General features: G+C 41.0%; 1 protein-coding gene across 1 annotated transcript in view; it reads left to right on the forward strand.

The window, feature by feature from the left end:
* Positions 1 to 5,966: 5,966 nt before the first annotated feature.
* Positions 5,967 to 25,100, forward strand: part of LPCAT2 (lysophosphatidylcholine acyltransferase 2) — a 30,837-nt gene continuing 11,703 nt past the window's right edge. Inside the window, exons 1-8 of the mRNA XM_057430635.1 lie at positions 5,967 to 6,118; positions 11,105 to 11,244; positions 13,119 to 13,336; positions 14,686 to 14,798; positions 17,796 to 17,856; positions 18,809 to 18,867; positions 20,078 to 20,112; positions 22,102 to 22,156. Coding sequence (XP_057286618.1) covers positions 6,011 to 6,118; positions 11,105 to 11,244; positions 13,119 to 13,336; positions 14,686 to 14,798; positions 17,796 to 17,856; positions 18,809 to 18,867; positions 20,078 to 20,112; positions 22,102 to 22,156 — 789 coding nt within the window. The 5' untranslated portion in view covers positions 5,967 to 6,010. The remainder of the gene's footprint in view (positions 6,119 to 11,104; positions 11,245 to 13,118; positions 13,337 to 14,685; positions 14,799 to 17,795; positions 17,857 to 18,808; positions 18,868 to 20,077; positions 20,113 to 22,101; positions 22,157 to 25,100) is intronic.

A 25,100-nucleotide genomic window follows, 5' to 3' on the forward strand; every position in this document is an offset into this window, starting at 1 on the left:
CTATTTCTTGTAAATCTACTTTTTTCTTTTGTTTTCAAGTGAATTCAATAATCAGGGAAGGTGCCAGTTTGAGAGCACTGGGAATTGGAGATCCCCAATCATCAGTCTAGAGCCTCCCTTGCCCAGACAAATAGAAGAGAAATTCTTGTCAAGTTGTCCAGTTCTGCAGCCAGCTCAGGTGAGGAAGGAGGAGAGTCCAAGGGGACATTCCCAACAGATTCCCTCAGATAATACTACCTTTATTTTCACTCAGCATCAGCAACACCTAATGCTATTTTTCACTAATTTGTTAATAGAGCTAGCTCAGCACTCTATCCATCTGTCTAGGACCAAAAATCTAACAAACACAAATCCTGCTTACTCCACTGGGACTAACAACATGCAGGCTAAGCATTTAAGTTCCTCCCTCTGCGGAAGTCATTATCAGGTATGACTTGCTAACTGAAATTACGAGGTTCCTGCCTCTGATTTTCTTGCCTTCTGTACATTAAGCAGTGCAAAGAGACAGGAATTCAGCATAAGCTTCAGGGAACAATTAGCATGAGGCTTCCCTCTTCGGTGCAGCATCCTAAGACTTATTCTTGGACTATTTCACCTGTAGCTATGGGCTGGATTCTTTTACTTAACAGACTTAACAGATTGGGGACAGCAACTTCCCTCTGATAAAAACAGAAACAACTCTCAGAAAAAAACAAACCATTTGGAAACTTAACAAGTAAACACTGTGTAAACCCTATGTGCCTAAGGAACATAACACTATCACAGAAAGTCAAATGTTTAGGGAAGAGGCAGAAAAAGGAATTTCTGTAAGAGAAAACAATTAGGGATACCCAGGAGAAAGCTTAGCTTTAGGGGTGTTTCAGTTCTATTTAACATTACATAAAAACTCTAACAGACACACATCCACAACCTTAGTAGAAAAGAGAAAATGAGTCTGGGTTTGGATATACATGCCTGCACATGTGAGGGTCTGCTTGGATAGATATATGTATGCCAGTCAGCACATCCTCCAGGTCCACAAGTACCTGAGCACTGTGAAACGCACAGTCCAGAACTACTGTCCTTGTTTGAAGTCACACTAAATAAATTCTACTATGGGATATGAAGCGCTATATAGCCAGCAGACTGAAATTGATTGATGGAGCCCTAACAAATTATACCATGTGTTAGCCCCATTGAACATTCCCATGGATGACATTTTGTATTCAATGCTAAAAAAGATACTACTTCTGAAGACTGTTTAGTAATGCTTGTTTCAGTTACCTCCAATAATCAGATCTTTTTTCCCCAAAGTCTGCCATTTAGTTTGTCCTTTATCAGTACAGATCTTGAAACAGCACAGGGCAATTCTAATTCCCCTTCCACAGTAAGTATTTTGTTACTATTGCAGCTGATACTGTCTGCACAACAGACCACATTTCTCCCTGCAGACTTCATCAAGGAGACAAGTATGTCCACACTGCTTAGCGCTAAGCCTGTATCTCCTCAAAGCCTCTTATAATTCCTTTCTGATTTTCATATACAACTATCCAAAAATTTTTATGGCTTTTTAGTTCAAAATACCCATGACAGCCCTCCGCAGAATGGTACTGAAGTTGTATGCTGCATGGCCAAAGCACAAAGACTTTTGAGGCTACACTGCTTATCAGGATAATGCTGGAAGACGGTCTCAGGTGGAGAAAGGCAAACTTGATGTGACTAGCATTGTACTTTTTGGCTCGAGAGAACATGCTGTCAGCTGTGCCCAGACTGCCTCTTGGAAGGCATGAGCACTGTTCCATGAGGGGAGCATGGAAAGAAATAAAGAAGTTAAGCTGAAATTGGAAACATATTGGCAATCTACTTCTCGTCTCCTACCTATTTTGCCCAAGTAGTTCACATCTAATATCACAAAAACGGGAAAATCAGAACAGTACCTCGCATAAATGAGTTTTGGTTTGATTTTTTCCGGCGACTCCTGGAGGAAACGTTGCTGTGCAGCAGCATTACGCCACTGTGGCCACAAGATGGCGTATTCCTGTCAAATGCAAGCAGGGAGCAATGCAAAAGCAAAACAGGTTTTCAGTTTCTGTATCAAAAAAAGCCTTCGTGAGCGCGTTTTATAGAGGTAAGACAACAGCCCTAATCAGAATAATTAAACAGCTAAGCGCTAAAAAGGGCAATTCCTTTTAGCTTCTGTTTCAGATTAGAAATTATTGAGGAAAGATATAAAAAAAAAAAAAAATTGCAAGGGTTTCATATTATGCAGTATATGATTTTGCCTACCTCACATTTTATAGAATTGATATACACTGGAATTACTTTGAAATTATTATAGCTTTATTAAAATCATGTCCTGGGTTCAGCTGTAGCAGTTATTTTTCTCCTTCCACAACAAATTGTTATAATAAGGTATGTTGGGAGTATTTTTTCACAAATGCCAGGAAGACAGAGTAAATTGTCCCAAAGGCAGCTATAATGAGGCAAGGATCTTAGTCCAATTTAAACTGTATATATAATTTATTTAAAAACTATAAAGTTCCGTACACTGGGGGGGGGGGGGGGACGGGGACGACGGACAACAACAAAAGAACCTGTTTTGTTTATATTATAGAAGAATCCCTGTCTTACACTATGGAAATGCTTACTGGGTTTTCATATATCGCTAGTATAGAATCATAGAAACACAGAATCAGCTGGGTTGGAAAAGACCTTTACGATCATCAAGTCCAACCATTACCCCAGGACTGCCAAGATCAATACTAAACCATGTCACTGAGGGCCTCATATATTCAGTTTGTGACTATTTCCAGGGATGGTGATTCCACCACTTCCCTGGGCAGCCTGTTCCAATGCCTGATTACCATCTCTGTGAAGAATATTCAATCTAAACCTCCCCTCGCACAGCTTGAGGCCATTACTTCTTGTCGTATCACTTGTTACTTGGGAGAAGAGACTGACCCTTACCTCACTACAACCTCCTTTCAGGTAGTTGTAGAGAGCTTTAAGGTCCGCCCTGAGCCTTCTCCAGGTTAAACCCCTCCCAGTTCCCTCAGCCATTTCTCATCAGACTTACTCTCCAGGCCCTTCACCAGCAATGTTCTCTGGACCTGCTCCAGCACTTCGACGTCCCTCTTGTAGTGAGGGGCCCAGAACTTAATACAGGATTCGAGGTGCAGCCTCACCAGTGCTGACTACAGGGGGATGATCACTGCCCTGGCCCTGCTGGCCACACTATTTCTGCTACAGGCCAAGATGTTGTTGGCCTTCTTGGCTGCCTGGGCACAAGCTGGCTTATGTTCAACTCCGTCAACCAGCATCCCTAGGTCCTTTTCCACAGAGCAGCTTTCCAGCCGCTCTTCCCCACGCCTGGAGCATTGCAGGGGATTGCTGTGGCCCAAATGCAGGACCCAGCTCTTTGCCTTTTTGAACTTCATACCACTGGCCGCACCCCATCGACCCAGCCTGTCCAGATCCCTCTGCAGAGCCTCGCTACCCTTCAGCTTATATGGAAGCTACACCTGGTCCAGAGCCACTTTTCTTACAGTTTCTAGGGTATCAGAATCAACACAATGCAGGGCAAAGCTTTCAGGAAAATATGCATCTTCCAAAGTGACCTGCAAAACTAAAGCTGTAGCTTCAACCTAGGAAAACAAATAGCAGCTAATGTTACCTTACCTTCAGTGCCTATCTCCAGCACCCTATGCAGCTTCTGAAGAAAGAAAGATACAGAGGTGATGCCAGACATTAGTCTCACAAAAGCTTGGTGGTGTTTTATGTTAATGGATCATTGATCAATGTTCACTTTAGATTTACAAACTAAAAATGAATTATCACTCGAGATGCCGATACCAACTGAGCCAAAAAACTACATACGATTGCACCTTCTTATGCGTTGTGAACATTAAAACTGGCTTTGCAGGGTATTTATATTTTGAAGCCTGTAACATTAAGCCTTTTTGATGGTCCTGTGGCTGAACAGCCTTAGAAGAGTATCAGTATCATTGTTTCTAACAAACATACAAGTCACCAGAACCATTCTTCTACATAATAAAATCATGTTTGTAATGCCAGATGATTTGGTTTTTCTGAGTTCTAGAGGTAAGATCACTACCACCATGTGGTAAGGAAAAATGAAGTCATTATAAATGATAAGTAATTGTTCAGAAATGGATCTAAGTTTTATCATGTATCACAGTGTGAATCACAGAGTCACACTAGTGACAAAGCAGACCCCATTTAGGTATATATACATATCATGTGTTAGACACAAATTAATCCTTCCTGACCACTCAGTAGCTCTGGTCAGTCCTCAGAGAATAGTGTTTTCAGTCTGGGTACTTCACAAAAGGTATGGACTCACTGAAAAAAGACCAGGGAAAACATTAAGAATGCTCAGATATCTAGCAACTATGACCTGGGAGAGAAGAAAACCTGAAAACACTAGAATGTTTAGTACAGTAAAAGCTTGAGAGAATCATTACACAAGTGCAAAAAGTAGCTGCAAACAGGAAAATGAAGAGTTCTCGCATCCACCAAGAATGGATATGAATTGCAATGACAAAGAGTCTGCTCAATAGAAGGAAAAAATTGTTTCAAGATAATACCAGTCACGAATGGATCAGATAAGAAAGTCATGGGGCTTTATGAAGAGCTTGTACAATCATCTGTCAAGAATGATGGAAATAGAAATGATAGTTCCCCTCTAGAGTTCCCCCTCGGCCTTACTTTCTGTGCCAGTTGTGCTGGTCTGGCTCATACACAGCTCTCAGGTTTTCCCCAGTACAGTGCTGGCTGCAAGGACTGGCAATTACAGGAAGACCCTAGAAACCAGCCAAGGGAAATCCTACATTTGTCAAGCTTCCATTACAGGCAGACTTCAGTCTGTGTAAACACATCATCATGATTACTACTTAAGCACCTGCAGTTGCGAAACACAAGTAATAACTTTACAATAATTTTTATTAATTCTGATTATACCTTTGTGGTAAGTCACATCAAACTGCAAATTGAACCATGAGGCACTTGTAATTATTTTCTTACAGCAATACGCACAGTCCAGCAAAATACTGACTAACATGTTGAAAAGTACCAATATTTTTGTGTGAAGGGCAGATATGAGAAAGGGAAAAGCACCATAATAAAAACAAGTGTCTGAACCACCATCACGTAGTAGGCCAGGAGCCTGTGGTCTTACAGCAATACCTCTCTGAGCAGGCAGACTGATAACTCACCCCACTGTTGCCGCCCATGACCATGAGAACCTGAAACCATGCTTCCTAAACAGAGTCAAGTCTGAAACTTGCTTTTGGGCTGCAGTAGCATTTGTGCTCGAGGGCGCCCGTCTGCGGGAGGCGCTGCATAACAGCGTGCTGTATTCTACCGCTCCTCAGCCTAAGCTGCCCCGCGGCCTGCCCGCCTTCGCCAGCCCTCAGGCAGCTGCTGCCCTCTCAAAGGGCGAGAAGAGATCCCACAGAACCCAGCACACAAAGAAAGGCTGCAGTGGGTCTCTAGACCTCACCTAACTAGGGGCAGACTCTCTGTATCAGTCTTCTGCAGCCCTGGAAGTGCGCCCGTCTCAGAAACTTCTTCAGTTGTATGCCATGACTACCTTTGCCTCTTTTCTCCTTAGACAGACCGCGTTAATCCTGAGTAGTCAGTGTTTACACAAATCGCAGCTGCAACACCGCACAGCACACACCGCCTCAGCGGTTAGCGTCGTGGTGTTTATACGAGGCGGACAGGAGAGGAAAGAAGAACGATCAGCGCTCTCGCAGCCACTCAGCAATGGCGGCGGGCGGCAACCCCCCACCCCTCCTACAGGGTCGCCCCCGGCGGGTCCCTCCTCAGCACCGTCCCCTCCGGACACCCGCGTTAGCGCCGCCTGTGGCCGAATGGGGCCCGGCCCGGCCTCACCTGCCCTGAGGCGGGGCTGCCCATGGCGGGTAGGGCCGGCCGGGCATGGCAAGGGGGCTGCGGCACTCCGGTGGCTCATGCGCAATCGTGCGGGGTGGCTGCACCCGGCAGGAGCATGGCGCAGCGAGTGCTGCCGCTGCCCAGGCAGCAGTCCTTCGTTCCGCCCACCGTGCTCAACCCCTTCATCCACCCGAGGCCGCTGAGAGCCACGGACAAGTTGCGGGTAAGGCTGGCGGCGCTGAGGAGGCGTTGGGGTGGGCACTGCCCGGCGGAACCGGGTCGGGCGCATCCGCGGGGCAGCGTGGAGGCTGTCACCCGGCAGTGCTGCGCCGGGCGCGGTGCTCGGACAGCTCGTCTAAGCCAGCGTTGCTTTAGCTGCTCTGAACTAAGGGATTGTCTCCAGTCCGGCGTGAAGTTCAGTGGTTGTTTTAAAAATACGTCCTTCCAGTGGCAGAATAAAAACTGTTCAAAACTGCCGCCTGCTCCGCCGAAACCGGGCTCCCGTGTGACGGGAGCGAGCCCGGGCGGGGCCGGGCCTACTGTATAGAAGTGACAGCGCCGTCCCGTCGGCGAGGACACAGCGGCGAGCGCGGCGTGACAGACCCTCTGTTAAACGTTACAGCCCTTGGCTTTTCCAGGAAGTGGCATCTAGGAAAAATACTTCTTTTCCAAGTACGGCATAATTTGCTTCCTGATCTAGGCTAGTGCTAGCAGAAAATGCATTGGTATGTAAATGGTCAAAGCAAAGATGTCAAAGGTGTTTAGCCTAAAAAAGTCACTACTTTTTCAAATGAGTTCTTCAGGCCGTCACCCCTCATAGTCCATTGTTACACACACAATTCATCAACTTCAAACTTAGACCTCTAACACAAGATTTGTGACAGGCTTTTCAAAAGATTACACATAACATCTTACTGCTAGAGAAAACAGGAGTCCTGTGTGACTCTGGTTTCCTAAATCTTTAAACCTCAAAAAATAAATACTATACATCTATGCTTTGTGTCAGATGACTCAGATCCACAGTGAAGATGATCATAAAATCATAGAATCATAGAATCATAGAATAGTAACTTCTTTCTCATATGATAAGCTAAAATGGAAAATAACTTCTTGCAGTAACCCTGTTTCAGATGCTTAACTCACTTTAGGCTGATTTTAAGCCTGGGCTGGGGGAGAGGGTAAGAGTTAATCCTCTCATTCTATATTACAGTGTGGACAGCAAAAAAAAGGTATTCCCAGTTTCATGCACTGACTGGTGTCACTGGGTGGACTGAATTAGGCTTCTGAACTGGATACTGTCTCAGCATAGCTTGTGTGCAAGTGCACACAAGGCTTGCAGGGAACTTGTAAAATTAAGGAAGCAAACAGTATTTCTGGGCTTTGATTTTTAAAAACATTCTCTTTAAAAACAGCTGATGAACCAAATATGAACTGACATCTCAGTGAGGACAATGAGGATGTCAGTGTGTAGGTTAACTTACAGCAATTTCTGCTGATCCTTACAAATATCAGAGGCTGATGTGCAACTAAATATTTTATGTTTCATATAGCTCTTCCTCAAGTTACAGAAAATGCTTGCCTGGAGGTAGCAGAGTGGAGGAAATGTGAGAGACCTGGAAAACAATTGCAAATCTTTTTATCGCCTATGTTTTACTAGCAGCCTCAAACACATTTCAAGTGCCTTTGAATCACTAGCTGTAGGCATGAACCCTTAGGTAACAAAACCAGTCTCTTAATGAGGTTCGAGAAATGGACAGCTGTCTGTGCTGGCTGTTCTTCCTAGAGGATACACATAGTACTTTCAAAAAGCTTGCAGTTTTAAACTACAATTGCCATTTTATGTACAGTAAATACATCCTACTTTTTTCCTTCAGGAGGAAGGGGTGAAAACGGTGATATGTCTTAAGGCAAGATACATGCCATACGTAATTCCACAATACACGTGGAAGGAAAAGCACCCAGCTGGGCCCAGGTCTGGTGCTAGTGAGCTTTGAAGCAAAATTACAGTAGTAGGCACAAGAGAGACACCCTCTTTTGTCATGTGCGTTATTCCCTTCTTTTCTGGCTATAGTTGTAGAGCCTAGGATGCTTCTTACTCTCTGCTTTATCCTGCAAATACCTGCTCCTCTCTTGCCCAACACTGCATACTGGACCACCTGGGGATCAAGAGCCTTACCAGGGAGTATTATTATGAACTTCAAAAAAGGAAGTGTCCTTTCTCTTAACATTTAAATCAAGCGTAGTATTTGTCCATTCTTGCATGTTAAAGGATTGTTACATCCCCCATATTCTATACTTGAACCTTTAACATACACTGATAAAAACAGACACAGTTTCTAAATCCTCTGGGAACCCAAAGCTGGTTGGTGCGGTCCTTGAGTGTAAAAGCTACTGACCCCTAATGAATGGAGCTTAAAAGAGAGACAGGCTTGCTGTTTGCATGTCATGCATCTTCAAGTATAAAAGTAGGCTGTAGCCAGACTGAAAAGTGGAGTGAGAATTCTTTTTTTTTTTTTTTTTTTACCAGTCCTTGTGTCACTAATAGCTTGTATTGTTAATAGTTTACCAGCCAATATGATTTTTGGTGATTCCAAATGGGGCAGAAGGTTCTCTGGATAATAATTTTGTCTTCATGATTACTGTAAACAAAAGTTGGAGCAGCTCTGATCATACTTAGTACTTACTAAACTTTGAACCTGTATTTTTTTTTTTGTATGTTTTTCTTCTATACTTTTCTAGCCTGCCTTGACCTTTCTCTTTTCTGTCCTTTTCTTACCCTACTCTGCATGGAGCTGAAATCTGCCTCATTACACAGTGACCTAGAAAGCCAATAGCTTGTATCAGCAAATCAGTACCACCTGCACATCGACCTAAAACAGATTGATGAATTTATTAAAGTTTTGAGGAAGGGATTGGTTTGCTTTTGCTATTGCATCCTTTATTTTTCATTGTAGGTCAGTGCATATATATTCTTTTCTCATAAAGATAAAGGTTATTTTAAGTCAAAACACCGATTTATGCTTATGCTGCCCATTATGGATATGTGAGTGCAGTTGAAGTGGGACTATAGATCATAGTACAAAAGGATGCATATGGAGAAAAAAAGACACATCTGGTTTTGGGAGACAAGCAGGGAGTCTTGGTTGGCTTGGCTTGCTTCCTGATTTTTTCAGATTCACAGTAACTGACACCAGAGAAACTGGGAGCAATAGATCCCCAGGGCCAAATCTCTCATACCCAGCTACTGAGCCCATTTCTGTGATCCAGAGCAGTCCTGCTCCTGTTCTCCATGAAGTTATGGTTAAAATTCCATAGCTAGTTATATACAGTTGTTATAGAGAAGGAGGAAGTAGTCATATCTAAATGTTCAGATCCCTCCTGGAAATGTATGACAGTGTCTACAGAACATGAGCATCAACACTGTGACCCTGCTTCTCATGCTTATCCTCATGTGCACTATGTATCCACTATCATGTTTGATTTGTGCCTTTTCTAATACAGCACACAGTCCTGAAGGCCCAAAATTCTTGTTAATCCTCATCAGTACCATAGTACAAGTATGTAAGATGTGAGCTATGTTGTAAGACTTACTTATTAATAGTCTTGCTTTTCCTGTACAGCAAGTAGCCATTGCTAAAGAGCTGACTAGAAAGCCTGATTTGGAGAAGGGAGCTCTGTTGTTCAGTTGTAAATTTTCTTTAAAAATGGTAAAGCATAAAAAACAGTAGGCTCACAAGCCTAAGTTAAACTTCTTGAAAAACTCCTCCCATACTTCTCAACAGTGGAGCGCTCAGTATGGGACCAATGATGATGCACTCTTGTTGACGTTTTGGGGGGACTTTTGTTTAAAACATAGCCCAAATACAATTTAAAAACCACACAGACCTTATTGGTGAGTGGTAGCTGAGTTGGATGAGGTGCCAAAATGAGTTTGAAGTATTTCCCATTTTACCAGGAATCCTAGGCTGTAACTTCTGCAAGCTGGTACCGTTTACCTGCCTCACAGACCCAGTCTTGCTCAATCTGCAAAGTGCTGCAGGCCAACCTTTAGGGTATGGTTTCTAGCCTACTCTACTGATGTGAAACAATTAACAGCCTGTTAACAGCCTTGTGTCAATACACCGTCTTCCTGGAGCTTGTGCAGGAGCAAATGTAAGCTAAAAATTCCTTGGGGGGGGGGGGGGGGCGCTGGGGATGATATTGGAGGATTATTTGCACCAGGGCATGTTAGCGTTTCTCTTTCCCTCCACTCCCCTTGCAAACATACTTGAAGAACTGAAGAAGCAGTGAACAGGTTTGGATACATTTTATACTGGATTTGCTACCTACCCTGGATGCCTGTGATCCTAGAACAGCTCTCAATATTTCCTTTGCTTCAAGTTAAAGCAAGCTAATAACAGTTTCCTGATTGCAAGGAGGAAAGAGAACTAAGCTTTCCCAATTTATTCTGAAAATTTCAAGAAGGTCCTAGTACAGAAGTTAATATCCAAGATGCTTCAAACAGGAGGCAACAAGTTAATCTGCATAATCAGAAGGGTTCAGCTGTATGTTACACCGGGCAGTGTGCAAAACACTTCCAAAGGCAATGAGCCAAGAACTGCTGCAGCAGCTTCAACAGCACCATAAGGTCTGAACCTTTGCCTTAAACCACAGGTTCAGTTTTACTGAAAACTCCAAAACTTCCCAACCAAAGAAATGGTGTTGTGTTGCATGTGTACTATCCCAGGCAGTAGCAGTGAGGATCACTTGCAGCAATACTGTGACTCAACACAAGATTTGCCATTTTGAAAAGACGAGTACATTTTAGTCATCCTATCAATCCCACTTGGCTTCTAGACAGGCAGCTAATGACAGAAGGCTTGGTAGTGGAGATACATATCAGCTGGGCAGCTTCATCTGAGTGTATGCTGTATGCTGCAGACCAAGTCTAACTATAAACGAAAGCCAGTAAACTCCCTTCACCCTCTCTGTCTAACAACATCCAGGCCAAAACCTTAAATACTCAGATGTTTCATTTTTACCAGAAATGGGAATCCAAAAGCAAAAATGAAATGCTGTGAATGACCAACTTCCCATATGAACACTGGCATCATTAATGTTTTCCTTACTACATCACATAGCAGTAGCAGTAGTATTTTCAAGTACATACAATGTAACTACACAGATACCAGTGTAATTTCTTAACATTTTCACTCTCTTTTTTTCCCAGACTGTTCTTCAGGGGACTGTTTTGCTGCCCCTCCGTGCCATATGCATGACATTAATTATACTGCTAGCATGGCTGTTTGCATCAGTTGCAACTTTCCAGCACCCCAGAAAAGGATCAGTGCCACTGAAAGGATGGAGGAGGTAAAAAGTGACTTATATGTTTTTGAAAACTGTGGTGGGTTTTTCTATTTTATAACACAAAGCAAGGGACTATATCTTTCCTCCCCCACCATCTCCCTCACTCCTTTCCTTCTTTCTTCAGTCAAATCCTAGTTTTACCCATTTAGGTGAAGCAACTTTTTGATGAGCGTATTTTACATTTTGAGCAGAGCATTTTTAATAGAATCATAGAATAGTTAGGGTTGGAAAGGACCTAAAGATCAGCCAGTTCCAACGCCCCTGCCATGGGCAGGGACACCTCACACTAAACCATATCACCCAAGGCTACGTCCAACCTGGCCTTGAGCGCTGCCAGGGATGGAGCATTCACAACTTCCCATTCCAGTGCCTCACCACCCTTAATGGTAAAAAATGTCCTCCTTGTATCCAACCTAAACTTTCCCTGTTGAAGTTTTAACCAATTACCCCTTGTCCTGTCACTGCAGTCCCAAATGAAGAGTACCCTTATAAGCCCCCTTATAAGCCCTTATAAGTACCCTTATAAGCCCCCTTCAGATACTGGAAGGCTGCTATGAGGTCTCCACGCAGCCTTCTCTTCACCAGGCTGAACAGCCCCAACTTTCTCAGCCTGTCTTCATACGGGAGGTACTCCAGCCCCTGATCATCCTCATGGCCTCCTCTGGACTTGTTCCAACAGTTCCATGTCCTTTTTATGTTGAGAACACCAGAACTGCACACAATACTCCAAGTGAGGTCTCATGAGAGCAGAGTAGAGGGGCAGGATCACCTCCTTTGACCTGCTGGTCACGCTCCTTTTGATGCAGCCCAGGATACGGTTGGCTTTCTGGGCTGTGAGCGGTCACTGAAGCTGGCTCATATTCATTTTCTCATTGACCAACACCCCCAAGTCCCTCTCCACAGGGCTGCTCTGAATCTCTTCTCTGCCCAACCTGTAGCTGTGCCTGGGATTGCTCCAACCCAGGTGTAGGACCTTGTACTTGGCATGGTTAAGGTATATAATAGGTAGATTTTCAATTGCCTTGAGGACAAAAAATATATAAAAACCTTTATAGATTATTTGTAAGACAGTACTTATTTTAGTAATAATACTGATAGGAATATTTGACAAAAGAAATTCATTGATAAAAATACTTGGCAATGTTACATAGGCTGAGTTTCTATGTAGTCATTCTTGCTATGCTATAATTTATTACAAAATTAGCTTTGACAACTCCTCTCTCAGCTATGTTGCCCTTCAAGGAGTATTCTATAGCTGCCTCTGTGGGTTCTGGGCTTCAGTTGCTCAGCTTCTGACCTCAGAGTAATGAAGTTCCCTTCTAGCTGCCATGCACTGACACTGTGCACAGGAGGAGGAGACACAGGAAACAAATTCTAACAGGCTGATAGGTTATGGAGAGTCCCATGAAGGGAACATATGTTGTACAGAGGAAGCTTGTTCTAATAAGGGAACACTATCATTTAATCTTACTTATTTGAAATTGATAGTAAAGGACAGTATCAGAGACACCTAAGTTCTTACCAAAAGATACTGGATCTGCTAATTACCCACCCTGTCCTCACAATAGTGTTATGCTACAATGCTATAAAATATGGGAAAAGAAATAGTGTACCTGGGAGGAGGGTTTAGCAAGGTGCTGTATATTGCCTTAACTTTAAAAATATAACCTGGTTTCAGCATGAAAATATGATGTTCCCTCCCCTATGTCTACTTTCTTCCCTATCAGCCTTACACTCTTCTGGGCTCTAGTATTGGTATCCTGTGCCTGGCCTCAGTGCTTGTGAGAACTAGGAAATCTTTTATGGGCCTTTCTTTTAAAGTAAGAAAGAAATACTAACTGTAAGCTGGATGATGTTTTTGTGTTTCTATTTACAAGGAGGATGATCCAGATAACCCTCTCATGCCTGACTCGTACCTTGTTCTTCGTAATGGGTTTTCAAGTTAAAGTAAAAGGGAAAATAGCAACTCCACAGGAAGCCCCAATCTTTGTTGCAGCTCCTCATTCAAGCTTTTTTGATGCCATTATTTCTGCCCTAACTGGAATGCCATCGGTAGTGTCTAGAACAGAGAACCTGTCAACTCCAGTATTTGGCAGTAAGTATTTGTGAAAAAATAAAATGTTAGAAGTCAGCAATTTGACATGAGGCCAAAATTCTCTCTGAAAGTGATTTATAGTTAGACTTTCTTAAATGCTTAAATTCCAAAGATATTGACAGGTTGGCAGATTATTTCCAGTGAAATTCCTGTGACAAGTTACCTTTCTGAATTGGTCAGAATGTCTAGAAGTATGCTGCTTCTTTTCAGATGTGAAATACAGTATCTTCAAGTTTGAAATACAAATCTTCAATATGAAATACAAACTTCAAGTTTGCTTTATGCTGAAAGCATGTTTCATAACTGCTCAGGCTAGAAGCCTTCTCTTAAAATTCTCCCAGTAGGTAGCTTGAGAAATCTGTTTGACTGCTGTCTTTCAGCAGTGTGTCCCACAAATGTAGAGCATGGTTAGTGAAGGTTATTTCAAAAGCAGACCTAAACTGCAGCAATCTGGAAAATACCATATCTGTAAGTTTAAGCTTGCAGGCATTGTTATGGATTTTTTTTTTTTATTTTTTTTTTTAATGGGAGTCAAACCAGGAAAGAATGAAAGAGAAGTTACTCAAAAAGGAAACACAGAGAATGGAACAGATCAGATGAGTCATGCTTCTAATATTTTCTCCTCCTTTTGGCACAGCAAAAGAATCCGTTTGCTTTATTACTAGAATCAGCTGTAGACTTTCTGCTGGCTATACAGTAGAGCAAAACTAAAATCAGTAGACAACATAGAGAAATGTCCTTGTAGGAAATAAACTAACTGGTAACATATCTTCTCTTAAAAGTAGAGTGCTGGGACATAAAAGACAATCCTTCCCGAACAAGGATTTCTTATCACATTTTAATCAGTCCACACATTCTGATGTAGGCTTCTGTATGAGGGCATTTTTTCTCTGTAATTTACACAGAAGTAGTGCATGTTTTGTAACTAAAAAGAGACATCTTACTTTTTCAGCATAGGCTCAAACCTCTTGTTGGTTGAAGTCTGGATGAGTTAGGTCTGAGTGTGGCCCACGGGCAGATCAGGTCTCTTCCTCAGAATTATGTGGAAATGCTTAGTGAAAAATAACTGCAATATTAGTAGAATGTATTTGCCTGAATTTGGCGTGTTTATACCTACTGTACACCTCCTCAGCTGGGAGTATAGGTATGTCTTCTCTTTTGTGTCTTTACTTCTCGTTTTGCAGAACAAGGACAATAATAACATTCTTCTCACCTATTTAATCTGAAAGCTGTTGTGCAGTTTGTCTCCTAATATGAGAATAACAGGTTTTTGGTACAAGAAAGCTCTGAGCCCATGTATTTTCTAAGCACTAGTATAAGATAAATAAAAATGTTTCTCTCCTTCACAGCAATTTTAAGTTCCCTTCAGCCTATATCAGTTTCGCGTCAAGACCCTGATTCACGGAAGAATACAGTCACTGAGATCACCAAGCGGGCATTATCAGGAGGCCAGTGGCCACAGGTATACTACTACATCATGTATTCACATTCCATATTCACTGTGCATCGTGACATCATGAGTGCCCAGCTGAATAGGATCCTGTTTGATGTCTGAAGATGAAGTCAGCTCTCAGATATATGACAGGTTTAGGAAAGGAGAACAAGGCTGGTTCCCAGAAAGTTTTGTTGTCACAAATGGGTCAGCTAAAATCCAGCCAGTACCAATTGCTGTTTTGAATGCAGATGCTCTTGACTTTCTCTTTTCCCTATTCATGTCTTAACATTCTGTCTTTAGTGTAGCAGATGACTTGCATTAGTATATGTGAATGAGTATTCTCATGCATGAGCTAGCTATGATGCTATCATAGCTATGATTCTCATGCATGAGAAGCTGTTTTGCAAAGCTGTGCTTACAACAGTTGGGAGATGAGTAGTTGCTCTCCAGGGTCCATCACAAGCAGTACTTAACCTTGAAACATTAATTTCTCATGTGGAGAATAGGTGAGGTGAAGCTCAGAGCTCAGTTTGTTCTTTAAGTTAATAATGTAGTAGTTACTGATTCTGCACAGTGTTTCCTATGGTCATTCCTCAGCAGCAAAGTGCTGTTGTCTTCTAGCTCTTGGATGGCCTTCCATCCCAAAGAGCTGATGGAGCAGGGGTTGCTCAGGAGGTGGAAAAGTGTTGAGGCAGCATCTCTGCTGATTTTACAGGGGGCATGGGGCTGGGATGGAAATCTGCATCCTTTGCAAGAAGAGAGACCTGGAGCAGTTGTAAACCTGCTGCCATCTCATTTGGCACTGCCTGCCTGCTTTTTCTGCATTCACTCTGGTCTCATGATGCCTTCAGATATTACAAATACAGCACACCATTGCCACACTCTGGGACAGCTAAAGTCAGTGATATAATACCTTTCTGCAAAGATACCCTGTGCAGATTTGTATATAAACCCATGCTTTGTGTTTCAAATTAGTTCTTGACTTTTTTCCTTAAGGGTTAATTTACTTGAAATAAAAACTCAAAGTTGCTGATGCAGCAGCTAACGTCACAGGAACTCTTTTTTTCATAGTTGGATGCCTCCTAAATGACTCAGAAAAGTTAATTTTTCCTTCACTTTTGTTCCAGTGAGTGGCTCTTGAGGAAAATTAAAGGAAGCAAGTGAAAATATAGACTTCAGTAGTAGTGTCTTTGGCAGCTAGACCTAAATGCACTGCTCTACTTTCTGAATAGTCTCTAGAAACAGAGAGCATTCAAGTAGGGAAAACTAACACTTGCCACCTTTTCTTTTTTTTTTTTTCAGTGGCATTTTTTAGGCATATAATGCCTCATTTTTACTTAGCAAGCACCTTATAAAAACTTTTTAGTTTGTGTTTAGGCTACTTTAATTTGACTCATAAATGCATTTTTGTAAGCTGCTGTAAGTATTTTTAGAGCCTCTTTTTTTTTTTTTCCAATTTGTTGCTCATATGGAGGATTTTCAATATGCACATGACAAAACTAGGAAGGCTTGTGGTTTGGGTTTTTAATACTGTGCTTACAAACTGCACTGATGCTTATGATTTGCTAGGCTGTTATGGATGAAGTGATTCCAGCAAAGCCCTGGTAAACATAATCTCTGCTGAAAACAGCCTGGGAAGGAAAGGGGAATTGGCTGTACACCAATACCGTGCTTGGGATAAAACTAGATATGTGTTATGGCATAAATAGTCTATGAGTCAAGTAATCTGGGGATCCCCAAGACTGAACCAGCAGTACAGCTGGGGATGTCACTGGGTGATTCCTATAGCTGTGCCCTGGTCACACCTTCCTCCTACTGTTTTTTTAATTGAAAAACTTGGCCACAAGATGATATCTGTCATATCCTCTTCAGAGTGCCTGGGCTGCATTCTCTTAGCACAACAGAAAAAGTAGCCCAATTCCTTGTTGCCTCCTCCTAAAACCAAAACGCAACAGGCTGGGTAGAACTTGTGCTTATTAATAACATGAGGTTCTGATTAGTGCTTCTCCCAGCCCTTCCAACCAAAGGGGAGGGAGGGAATGATTACTTACTCTTTTATCAGTCATTAATATGTTTAATGGGGCTTATGGCATAATACCCATTTTTGTGTCCATAGCTCCAATGAACGGTTTCTGGTTACAGAATTTGTAGTTGAGGACTAACTGGAGATAGGTATGTGCAGCTGTCTGCTTCATGCTTTAGAACACCCTGTGTCTCTTGGATTCAACCTAATGATGCCCTCTGTCTTCTAGCCTTGACCTGTTCATTTAGACTGAAGTAGGAGCACACCTTGAACACTCCAGATCAGTTCTTTTGCTGAGTTTTTTCTGGAGTGCTGCTTATGATCCTGTGTTGATATGAGAAAAACAAAGCTTCCTGGCATTCCATAGGGGGCTGGGATTCAGTGTGTCACATTGCAGCTCAGTGTGCATCTAACATAGTTATCTTTCAGGCACAAATTCAGAAACCTTCTGGGTGTTTAGTGTGTCTGAGTCATTCAAAAGTGATGTTGTGGTGTGTTGGAGCTCTGAATCACAGATGCATGTGGTCTCTGGCTTCTGCTGCTACCCCTCAAGCTGTGATCTCATCACAGCTAACATCTCACTCATGTTGGTAGCACCTGTGCCTGCCAACACTCATGTCAGCCCAGACTCTTGGTGTTCCTACACCAGCAGTCAAGAAAGAGCTTTCAGCAGAGGAGCAATTCTCATATCATTGCCAGCACTAAAACATTTCAGGTGAAACACTAAAAGTCTTTTGTACCATATTTCTGAACTGATAAAGCCTTTCTGTAGAAATCCTCTCTCACAAAGCAATTTTTTCTAAATCAAGATGGATCAGCTTAATATTACTGTGAGCATCCTTCACTTATTGGTTCATTTCCTTCTGAAACACTGATATTCTTGATGCAAGATGTGATGTCAGAGAGGTTGCATATAAAGTCAGCCTTTATGTAACTGATGCTGAAGTGTAATCTTTTATAAAATGTGTGTATACATGTATTTCTCTCTCTTTAAATCCAAGATACTGATTTTCCCAGAAGGCACCTGCACAAACAGATCTTGCCTGATAACATTTAAACAAGGTAAAAGATTTTGTTACGTCGTTGTTGGAAAATAGTGTGAAATATTAATATGGTAGTTTTAGTAAGACCTATACTTCTGCAGGTGTATCACCCACAACATCACTGTAGTAATATCTTACATTATTAAAAGTTTCAGTGGTGCTAAACTCACTGTTTCATACTATTCAGCTTATTTTTCTTATTTTTGGTATTTTGTAGGTTGAATAATTCCCATGATGTATGTGGTTAGTTGGTTGGGTTTTTTTCTTTGTACAGTTTTCATCTGATTTATTTACCCAGAAACTTGGCTGTGATTACTACCAGCATACATGCTACTTACGGTGTTCTTTTAGCTCAACTTACAGTCACACCATCTTAAGATTCCTGTAAATTTTGCCATGCAAGACTTAGCAACGAAGTTATGAAATCTCTTTGCGTAGTGCTTAGCAAGGGAGGCCAGTAGATAGTTTTTAACACAGAAAGGTATTTGGTAGTATCACTGATCATTAGACTGTTGTGCTGTACATCAGCTAAAGCCATGGTACTCTCCTTTCTTACTGTTGTATAGTGTCTTCAGTAGCAAAGTTGCAAAACCGGTACTACGTTCCCAGATCCGCATCACTTAGGAAGATAATCAGAACAGAGAAGGGTTTAAGAAATGCTCAGAAGCCCTGGGAGCACCTAATCCTTTGAAATGACTGCCAGTGAACAGGGAGATAATACACAGAAAATGAGTTTGAACAGGCAGCTTTCTCCTTGAAAGGGAGACTAACCCTTTTCTGTCTTAACAAAAATGTTACGCTAGTTGTGCAGCTGATTAAAACCAAAGCCCTATGACAGAAAGAACATTTCTCATTCTTCTTGCCTTTTTAAAAATTTCTACTTCCAGATACCATGGCTTACATGAATCACTTAGAACTCCCAGCTGCTCTACTAAGCTTAGTCTTCACTAAATTCTAATCTGTGGTTGCAGGTGCCTTTGTTCCACGAGTCCCTGTGCAACCTGTGTTGCTCCGATACCCCAACAGGCTGGTAAGAGGAACATTCTTCTATCATTAACTAATAATACAGAAGTCAAAATCCTGACTTAAACAGTACGTATGATAAATATTTTGCACTGTCATTGAACAATCTGTGTTCTGAGCTTTAGCATTGGAGACCTCCTGAAGCAGCTCTTCACCAAGTGACATCATGGTGTAGCTGCTATTCTGATTGTGGAAAAGTTACTTCTGGTCTTCTTAGCTATAGTTAGAGGGAGCACGGAAAGTATTGCAGCGGAAGTGAGAAACTTCCTGCAAAGCCACAGAACTTGTACTTTGAAGTCTAAATGGCGCACAACTTCCCTACTAGTCATCTTTTTTGTTTTTTTAATCTCAGAATATTCTTACTGCAGAGGGAGTTTCTGAGCAAAAGCAAAGTGGAGCCGTGCAGAACACCCCTCCTGCATGCCCCTCAGGAGGGCAGCTTTGAGAACGGTTCTTTTCATGCAGTTTTCTCTTGTTTTGTGAGTAAATGTTTACCCTTTCTGCCAAGCATAAGGGCTACAGAGGTAGCTTGCCTGGCAGGCATAATGCTCGCACAGGAGTCTAGCAACTTGTTAACTTTTTTTTAATTATCTGGTCAGCCAACAAATCCATCAAAGACCAAATTTTTCATTCCTAATGGTTTTTAAGATGAAAAACAAGTGATTGCTATTGTTGTTATTTACAAAAATTCCTTTGTAGAATCCTTCTATAGATCAATTTCAAAACTGAAGTAAACCCCTAAAGGTACTGCATTTCACTGATAGACCTAAGGACCTGCCATATAAATGTAAAAATTAGATATCATTAGTCATAAACATAGAATAAGTAAAAAAAAAAAAAAACCATGATGATTACCTACACAGAAATGTCACTAAAAACTAAATCAAACACATCTATAAGGGTGCCTTTCTAAAGGGACTGGTGAAGTCCTCTGAAAAAAGTCTTACTAGTCTAATTCTGTAGTTTGGATCAGAATGAATGATTTAAAATATCTTTTATTCCCAGTTGTTGATATTATCAAAATTCTGCCATGCTTATTTCTAAATTTTTAAGTCAAGGAATTCTAATTACCTTTACACCTGTCTTTATTTTCACTGCAGGACTGTACAACTGTCAAACTGTTTTTATTGAACTTGTACCTGTTTTATATTGTAACTTTAGCTCTCTAACTTTCATCTGTTTATGTCACTCATTTATGTATTTTATTTTTTTCCTAGGATACTGTGACCTGGACATGGCAGGGCTATTCACTGTAAGTTTCTTAATCCTACTGAAAATTACATTTAGGATGTTTTCCCCCCATTTCTAAACAGTCTGTCTAAACAGATTCAGCTAAGCCAAGACACGTGTTCTTCTAGATCTGTTTTTATGAGGGGAAATACTTGGGGATAATGCTGTCATGCAGTAGATTTCATATCTGAATGGCTAGAAAAAGGGTTTGCAAATGGGGAAGCATTATATCCAGCTCTCATTTAACTTAATTTTCTCCTATGTTTTGCATGTTACACTAGAGCAAAACAAAGATTTAAAATTCTTTTTTCCTTTTGGGGGGAAACATCATAATCATTAAAATCCATGTATTTTTACCGTTTGCTATGTGATACACAATAAGAAATAGCAATGTTATTTTATCCCCTCTGTTTATTACTCCATCTTATTTGAAGTCATATGAGAGCAAATGGAGATGACAGGCTAAACAGTGTTCATTTTCCCTGTTTTCCCCAGGTAGGATTCTTCTTTAGATTTTTATTTTTGCCTTATTCAACAAAAGCAATTGTTTTGAGATTCCAGTGAAAAGGCTAAATATATAATATCTGACAATGAAATAGTGAAAAATATTTCCATAACCCAGTTAGGCAATGGATCTGTGTTTATTTCTCAACACAGGTGGCCTCCTACTATGCTAAATTATTTTATTAAAGCATTAAAAAACCTTTACAGCTGCACTGAAAATATGTCTGGGAAATACTTTTCACTTTATAAACATTCATTAAAAGGTGCATTTGCAGAATCCATATACCACATGAAAATGTGGTATATGTAATTTATTTACTATATGACTGATTTACTAAGTGACTAAAATTTTTAAGGCAGCTAATATTGAAATATGTCTGAAGTGGTGGAGTAAATCACAAGTGCCTTTTAAGCTATCATTAGTTACTCCTAGCACCTGCACACTTAGAGAATGGGAATTCTGAAAGCTGACCTAGATGAAAATGTCCACCTTAGTTTCCTATGATTTTTTTGCTATTATTATTACTGCTGTTATAGTTATCAACATACTGAGAGTAATGAACACTGAAAATTAAATAGCATACTGCAGATTTCCTGTATGAGGGATTTATCCTGGAAGATTGAAAAGGGCTTATGAGAGATGATGAAGAAAATTAAATCAGAGGTATTCCTGTGGCAGGGAGGAGGTGGCCCATGCACTAAAAACTGGGAAATGCTTTAAGCCTAGTGGCTGGATGAAGAAGGCTCAAAACCTGTAAGAAGACAAACGGAATGGCTTGACAAAATTGTATCAAGAAAAAGGATGAATGGGGTAGAATCTAGAGAACACCCCCTGCACAAACCTGAAGAGCACAAACTCACGCTCTTTGTAAAGCTTCCTGCATACTGTAGTCAGGATGGGACAGCACCAGTCTCCTTCTCAGAAATCACCTACCCCAGTTTCTGCTTTCACAGTGAAAAGAGCACGTCAGAAGTGGAAGTCATTATACTTACCCTCTTTCACAATTTCTTTCTCACCCTACATCTTGGTACTAAAATGTGTGACTTCTTGTAAAAGCACTAAAGGTCCTGAACATACCACTTCATTAACACATGTGTAACCATTACCAGAACTTGCAAAATGGCTAGCAAATACTAACAAATCCTTGCTTCACTGCTGCAAATGGAGGTCCCATTTCCAGATGAGAGAATAAAAGATTAAGTAAAGCTACTTCGGAATCAAAGCTCTTAGAGCTGTAAAATCCAGTGTGTATTCACCTCTTTAAAAATAAAGCAACATACATACATTCATTTGGCTGGCCAAAGAACTGTATAGTATTGTTAATCTGCATGAGAACAGACAAAAGATTGCCTGCCCAATGGGCAAGCAGCAAGTATATGCAGAAGCCCTGTAGAAAAATATCAAAAGCAACATTTCAGTGAACTTCGCTGCAGGGTACTGATGTTCAAATACTTTGGTTTTAAAAAAGTAAAATGTATTTTTCTTCCTTTTTCTCTTTGCCTGCAGAAAAGAGCTGTGTGTAATGACGCTGTGTCAGCTCTTCACAAAAGTAGAAGTTGAGGTAAGAGTTAGAAATGGTTTTGTACTAATATTGAGCAACCACGAAATTTGTGTTTTAATATAAATGCATTATTTACATTATTAATACCTGCTAGTGAGCAACAGATGTCTCAGAAAAAAGAACAGAGTCACAATAATATATTTAGATTTCTTGTCCATATCTGTGTATCACTGAATCTGATGAGTTCCTAAAAGAAATCTGTCATAAATGCCTTTATTCTTAAGGCATTGTAAAATCACTGCTAATTATCACCACATGCATTTCACGGATGTTAAAAGTAAGAATTAGAAAACGTTCTGTTAGAGGTAACACCTTATTTTTCCCACCATCTCATTTCCCTGCTTCCTTCAAAATCTCCTTGTCTTTCTCATCATCTTTCTAGACTGAACTCTAAATGGTTTCCCAGCTAACACCTTACTTAAGGACTAGTACTTGTTCTGAGCTTGTATAATGAACTGGTTCCCTTGATCATTAGAATTGGATGCATAGCACAGAGAAAGATGAATGATAAGTGAAACATACACCCTTCATATCAGTGAGTTTACTCTTAACTGCTCCCTGTCAACAAGTTGACATTTGAAACACAGTAGTGAGGAGCCAGATAACCAAGGTGCTACCGGGTTGTGTAAGTGTTGTACTTCACATTCCTGACTAGACCACAAACGATTGTCAGTGTGGACTAACTTGGTTTAGGGATCCAAGGAGTGGGAGGCATTCAGGCAGGTGCTGCTGTTTATTTGCAAAACACAGAATTTAGCAAAGTTGTGCAAAGCTTTGTAAATACAAGCAGTGTTGCTACTATTAACAGCAATGTGGTCTTTGTTGTGAAACAATGAAATTCATTTTAAGGAAGCATCTTGTTACTGAACAGTACATGCAGTGGTCACATATTTTTAGCAGGTGTACAAAAGAGCTAATCCTCCTAATTATTTTGTATAGAAGGACATATTTATCAAATTTGTATATGTGGGAAGAAAGAACGTTAAAGTAGCCCTTCCAGTAGAGGTTTATTTTCCCCTACTTCAGAACAGAACTCAGACTTGCTGTTAAAAAGCAAATTTCATGTTCCAAAAGATGAAACTGAAATATGAAAAATATGCAGCTTTCACAGCAGCAACCCCAAAGTGGAACTAATTTCTTAGCATCAATGCAGGCATTCTTCCATTTGTAAAAAAAGAAGGGGCGGTTTTGCCTGGGAAAGAAAGGAATCAAACTACTTCTTTTAGGAGTGTCCATTTCTGTTGCTGTCCATAATGTGAGCAAGTAGCCTCTCCACTCCCATCAGTCTTGCGCTGCCCCTACCTGCAGTGCATGATCAGTGAGGTACACCCCTAGTCCATGTGTGTGCATGTCTAGCCATATTCTAACAAACTGAGGGTACTGAAGGTTAAACAGTGAACCTGACAGTGAGTTTTAGGGCTGCAAAAGATACAGCCTTTGGCAAATTCTGTAAGAAGAGAGACTAGCTGAAAACCTGATCAGAGAAGTAATTTTGCTACTGGAAGAGCCATGTAAAACTTTCCTTGCAAGAATGCATTTTGCCAGGGGAAGTATACTACTCGTCTTCACCAGACAAGCAGCTGGTGGGGTGTGGGATCATCTGTTCCACCTCAGGAGGCCAAGAAACCAAATTCTTCATCCCCAGCAGTGGTTTCTGGGGAACTGGTTTTCTGAATAATTGTAGGTGGTTTTTTTGAAGGGTATAGTGATGTTGTTTAACCTGTCAGAAATTTAGGTTGCTGTCTGAGCAGGACCTCAGCCTCAGAATGTAATGAGCTCTTTCAAGACCATGACCCATGTTTGCATAGATAAAGTTCTCAAAGTTGTAACTTCATCTCACCCAGTGATGACACAGTTTTCTGTGTCTGTACAGTGCGCCCATGATTCCTCAATTTAAGAGTTATGTGGCTTCTGAGGGAAGTTGTAATAAGCAGGGAGCAGGGACATACGTCAGACCTTGAACAGATCTGGCAACTCCTTATAGGAGGAATGAAATCTCAGACCTCCATGTGAATAGCTGGATCCCTGATGGCCTTACAGGGGGGACAGCTTTTAGCTATAAACAGAAATTTGGCTATTTGACAGATAACCGATTCCATAAACTTTTACTGTATTTAATCATAAAGAGGCATCATTCCTTAAAAACAAACATTAAAAAAGTGTTGAGGATGGACTGCACTTACATGGGACAGTTACCACTGTATTAGTGTGTCACCAGCAATTGCAATATAACTGAAGAAACATATTAATACATAATGAGCAGCTGTGTCTTCCAGTGAACCATGAGTAGCGCCTTATACTTAGCCTCGAATTGCTGTGCTGAAGGCAAGATTGCAGGGTGGGGAGTAGCAGAGCTCAGATGTATAATAACCGTAACTGTGAGAAGACGTGGTAAACAGAACTGTAAGCACACGCTGTGGACTGAAGTAGAAAGAACTTCCTCCACCTACACTGCTTTGCAAAAAAACAGAAGCTGTTTCATGCCATGTAAGATAATAACAATCTATAGTACATTTGTAGTCTAAGACTACTTAAATGTCTACATGTTAACAATGAATAAATACTCAACAGTAATCTTGTTGCCATTTAGATATCTATGTGTTTTGTAGGTCTGGGAGAAGAAAGGGTTGTTTTGCTGGGGGTTTTGACTCTTTCCTTAGAGTTCCAGAACTTCACAGTGCTATATCCACTTTGGGGTCAGAACTAAGACTTCTTAACATTTTAGCATGGAGGAAAAACTTGAAGGAAACTTAGCAGTCACATGCTGACAGGTACAGTTAACATGTACGAGGTGGGAATGCAGTTGTGTATTTAAAAACATTTAAAATCTTACATGCACTGTTCCAGTATACATCATCACTTATAAGGGACCTTTGAAAAGGAGTGTACAGTATTTCAATCCCACATTCTTACTATTGTAGCATTTAATTTTATAACTAAGAAT

Source organism: Pezoporus wallicus, unplaced genomic scaffold (genome assembly GCF_028554395.1).
Source record: "Pezoporus wallicus isolate ANWC-B61680 ecotype Strahan unplaced genomic scaffold, APGP_CSIRO_Pwel_v1 contig_8518, whole genome shotgun sequence".
NCBI lineage: Eukaryota > Metazoa > Chordata > Aves > Psittaciformes > Psittacidae > Pezoporus > Pezoporus wallicus.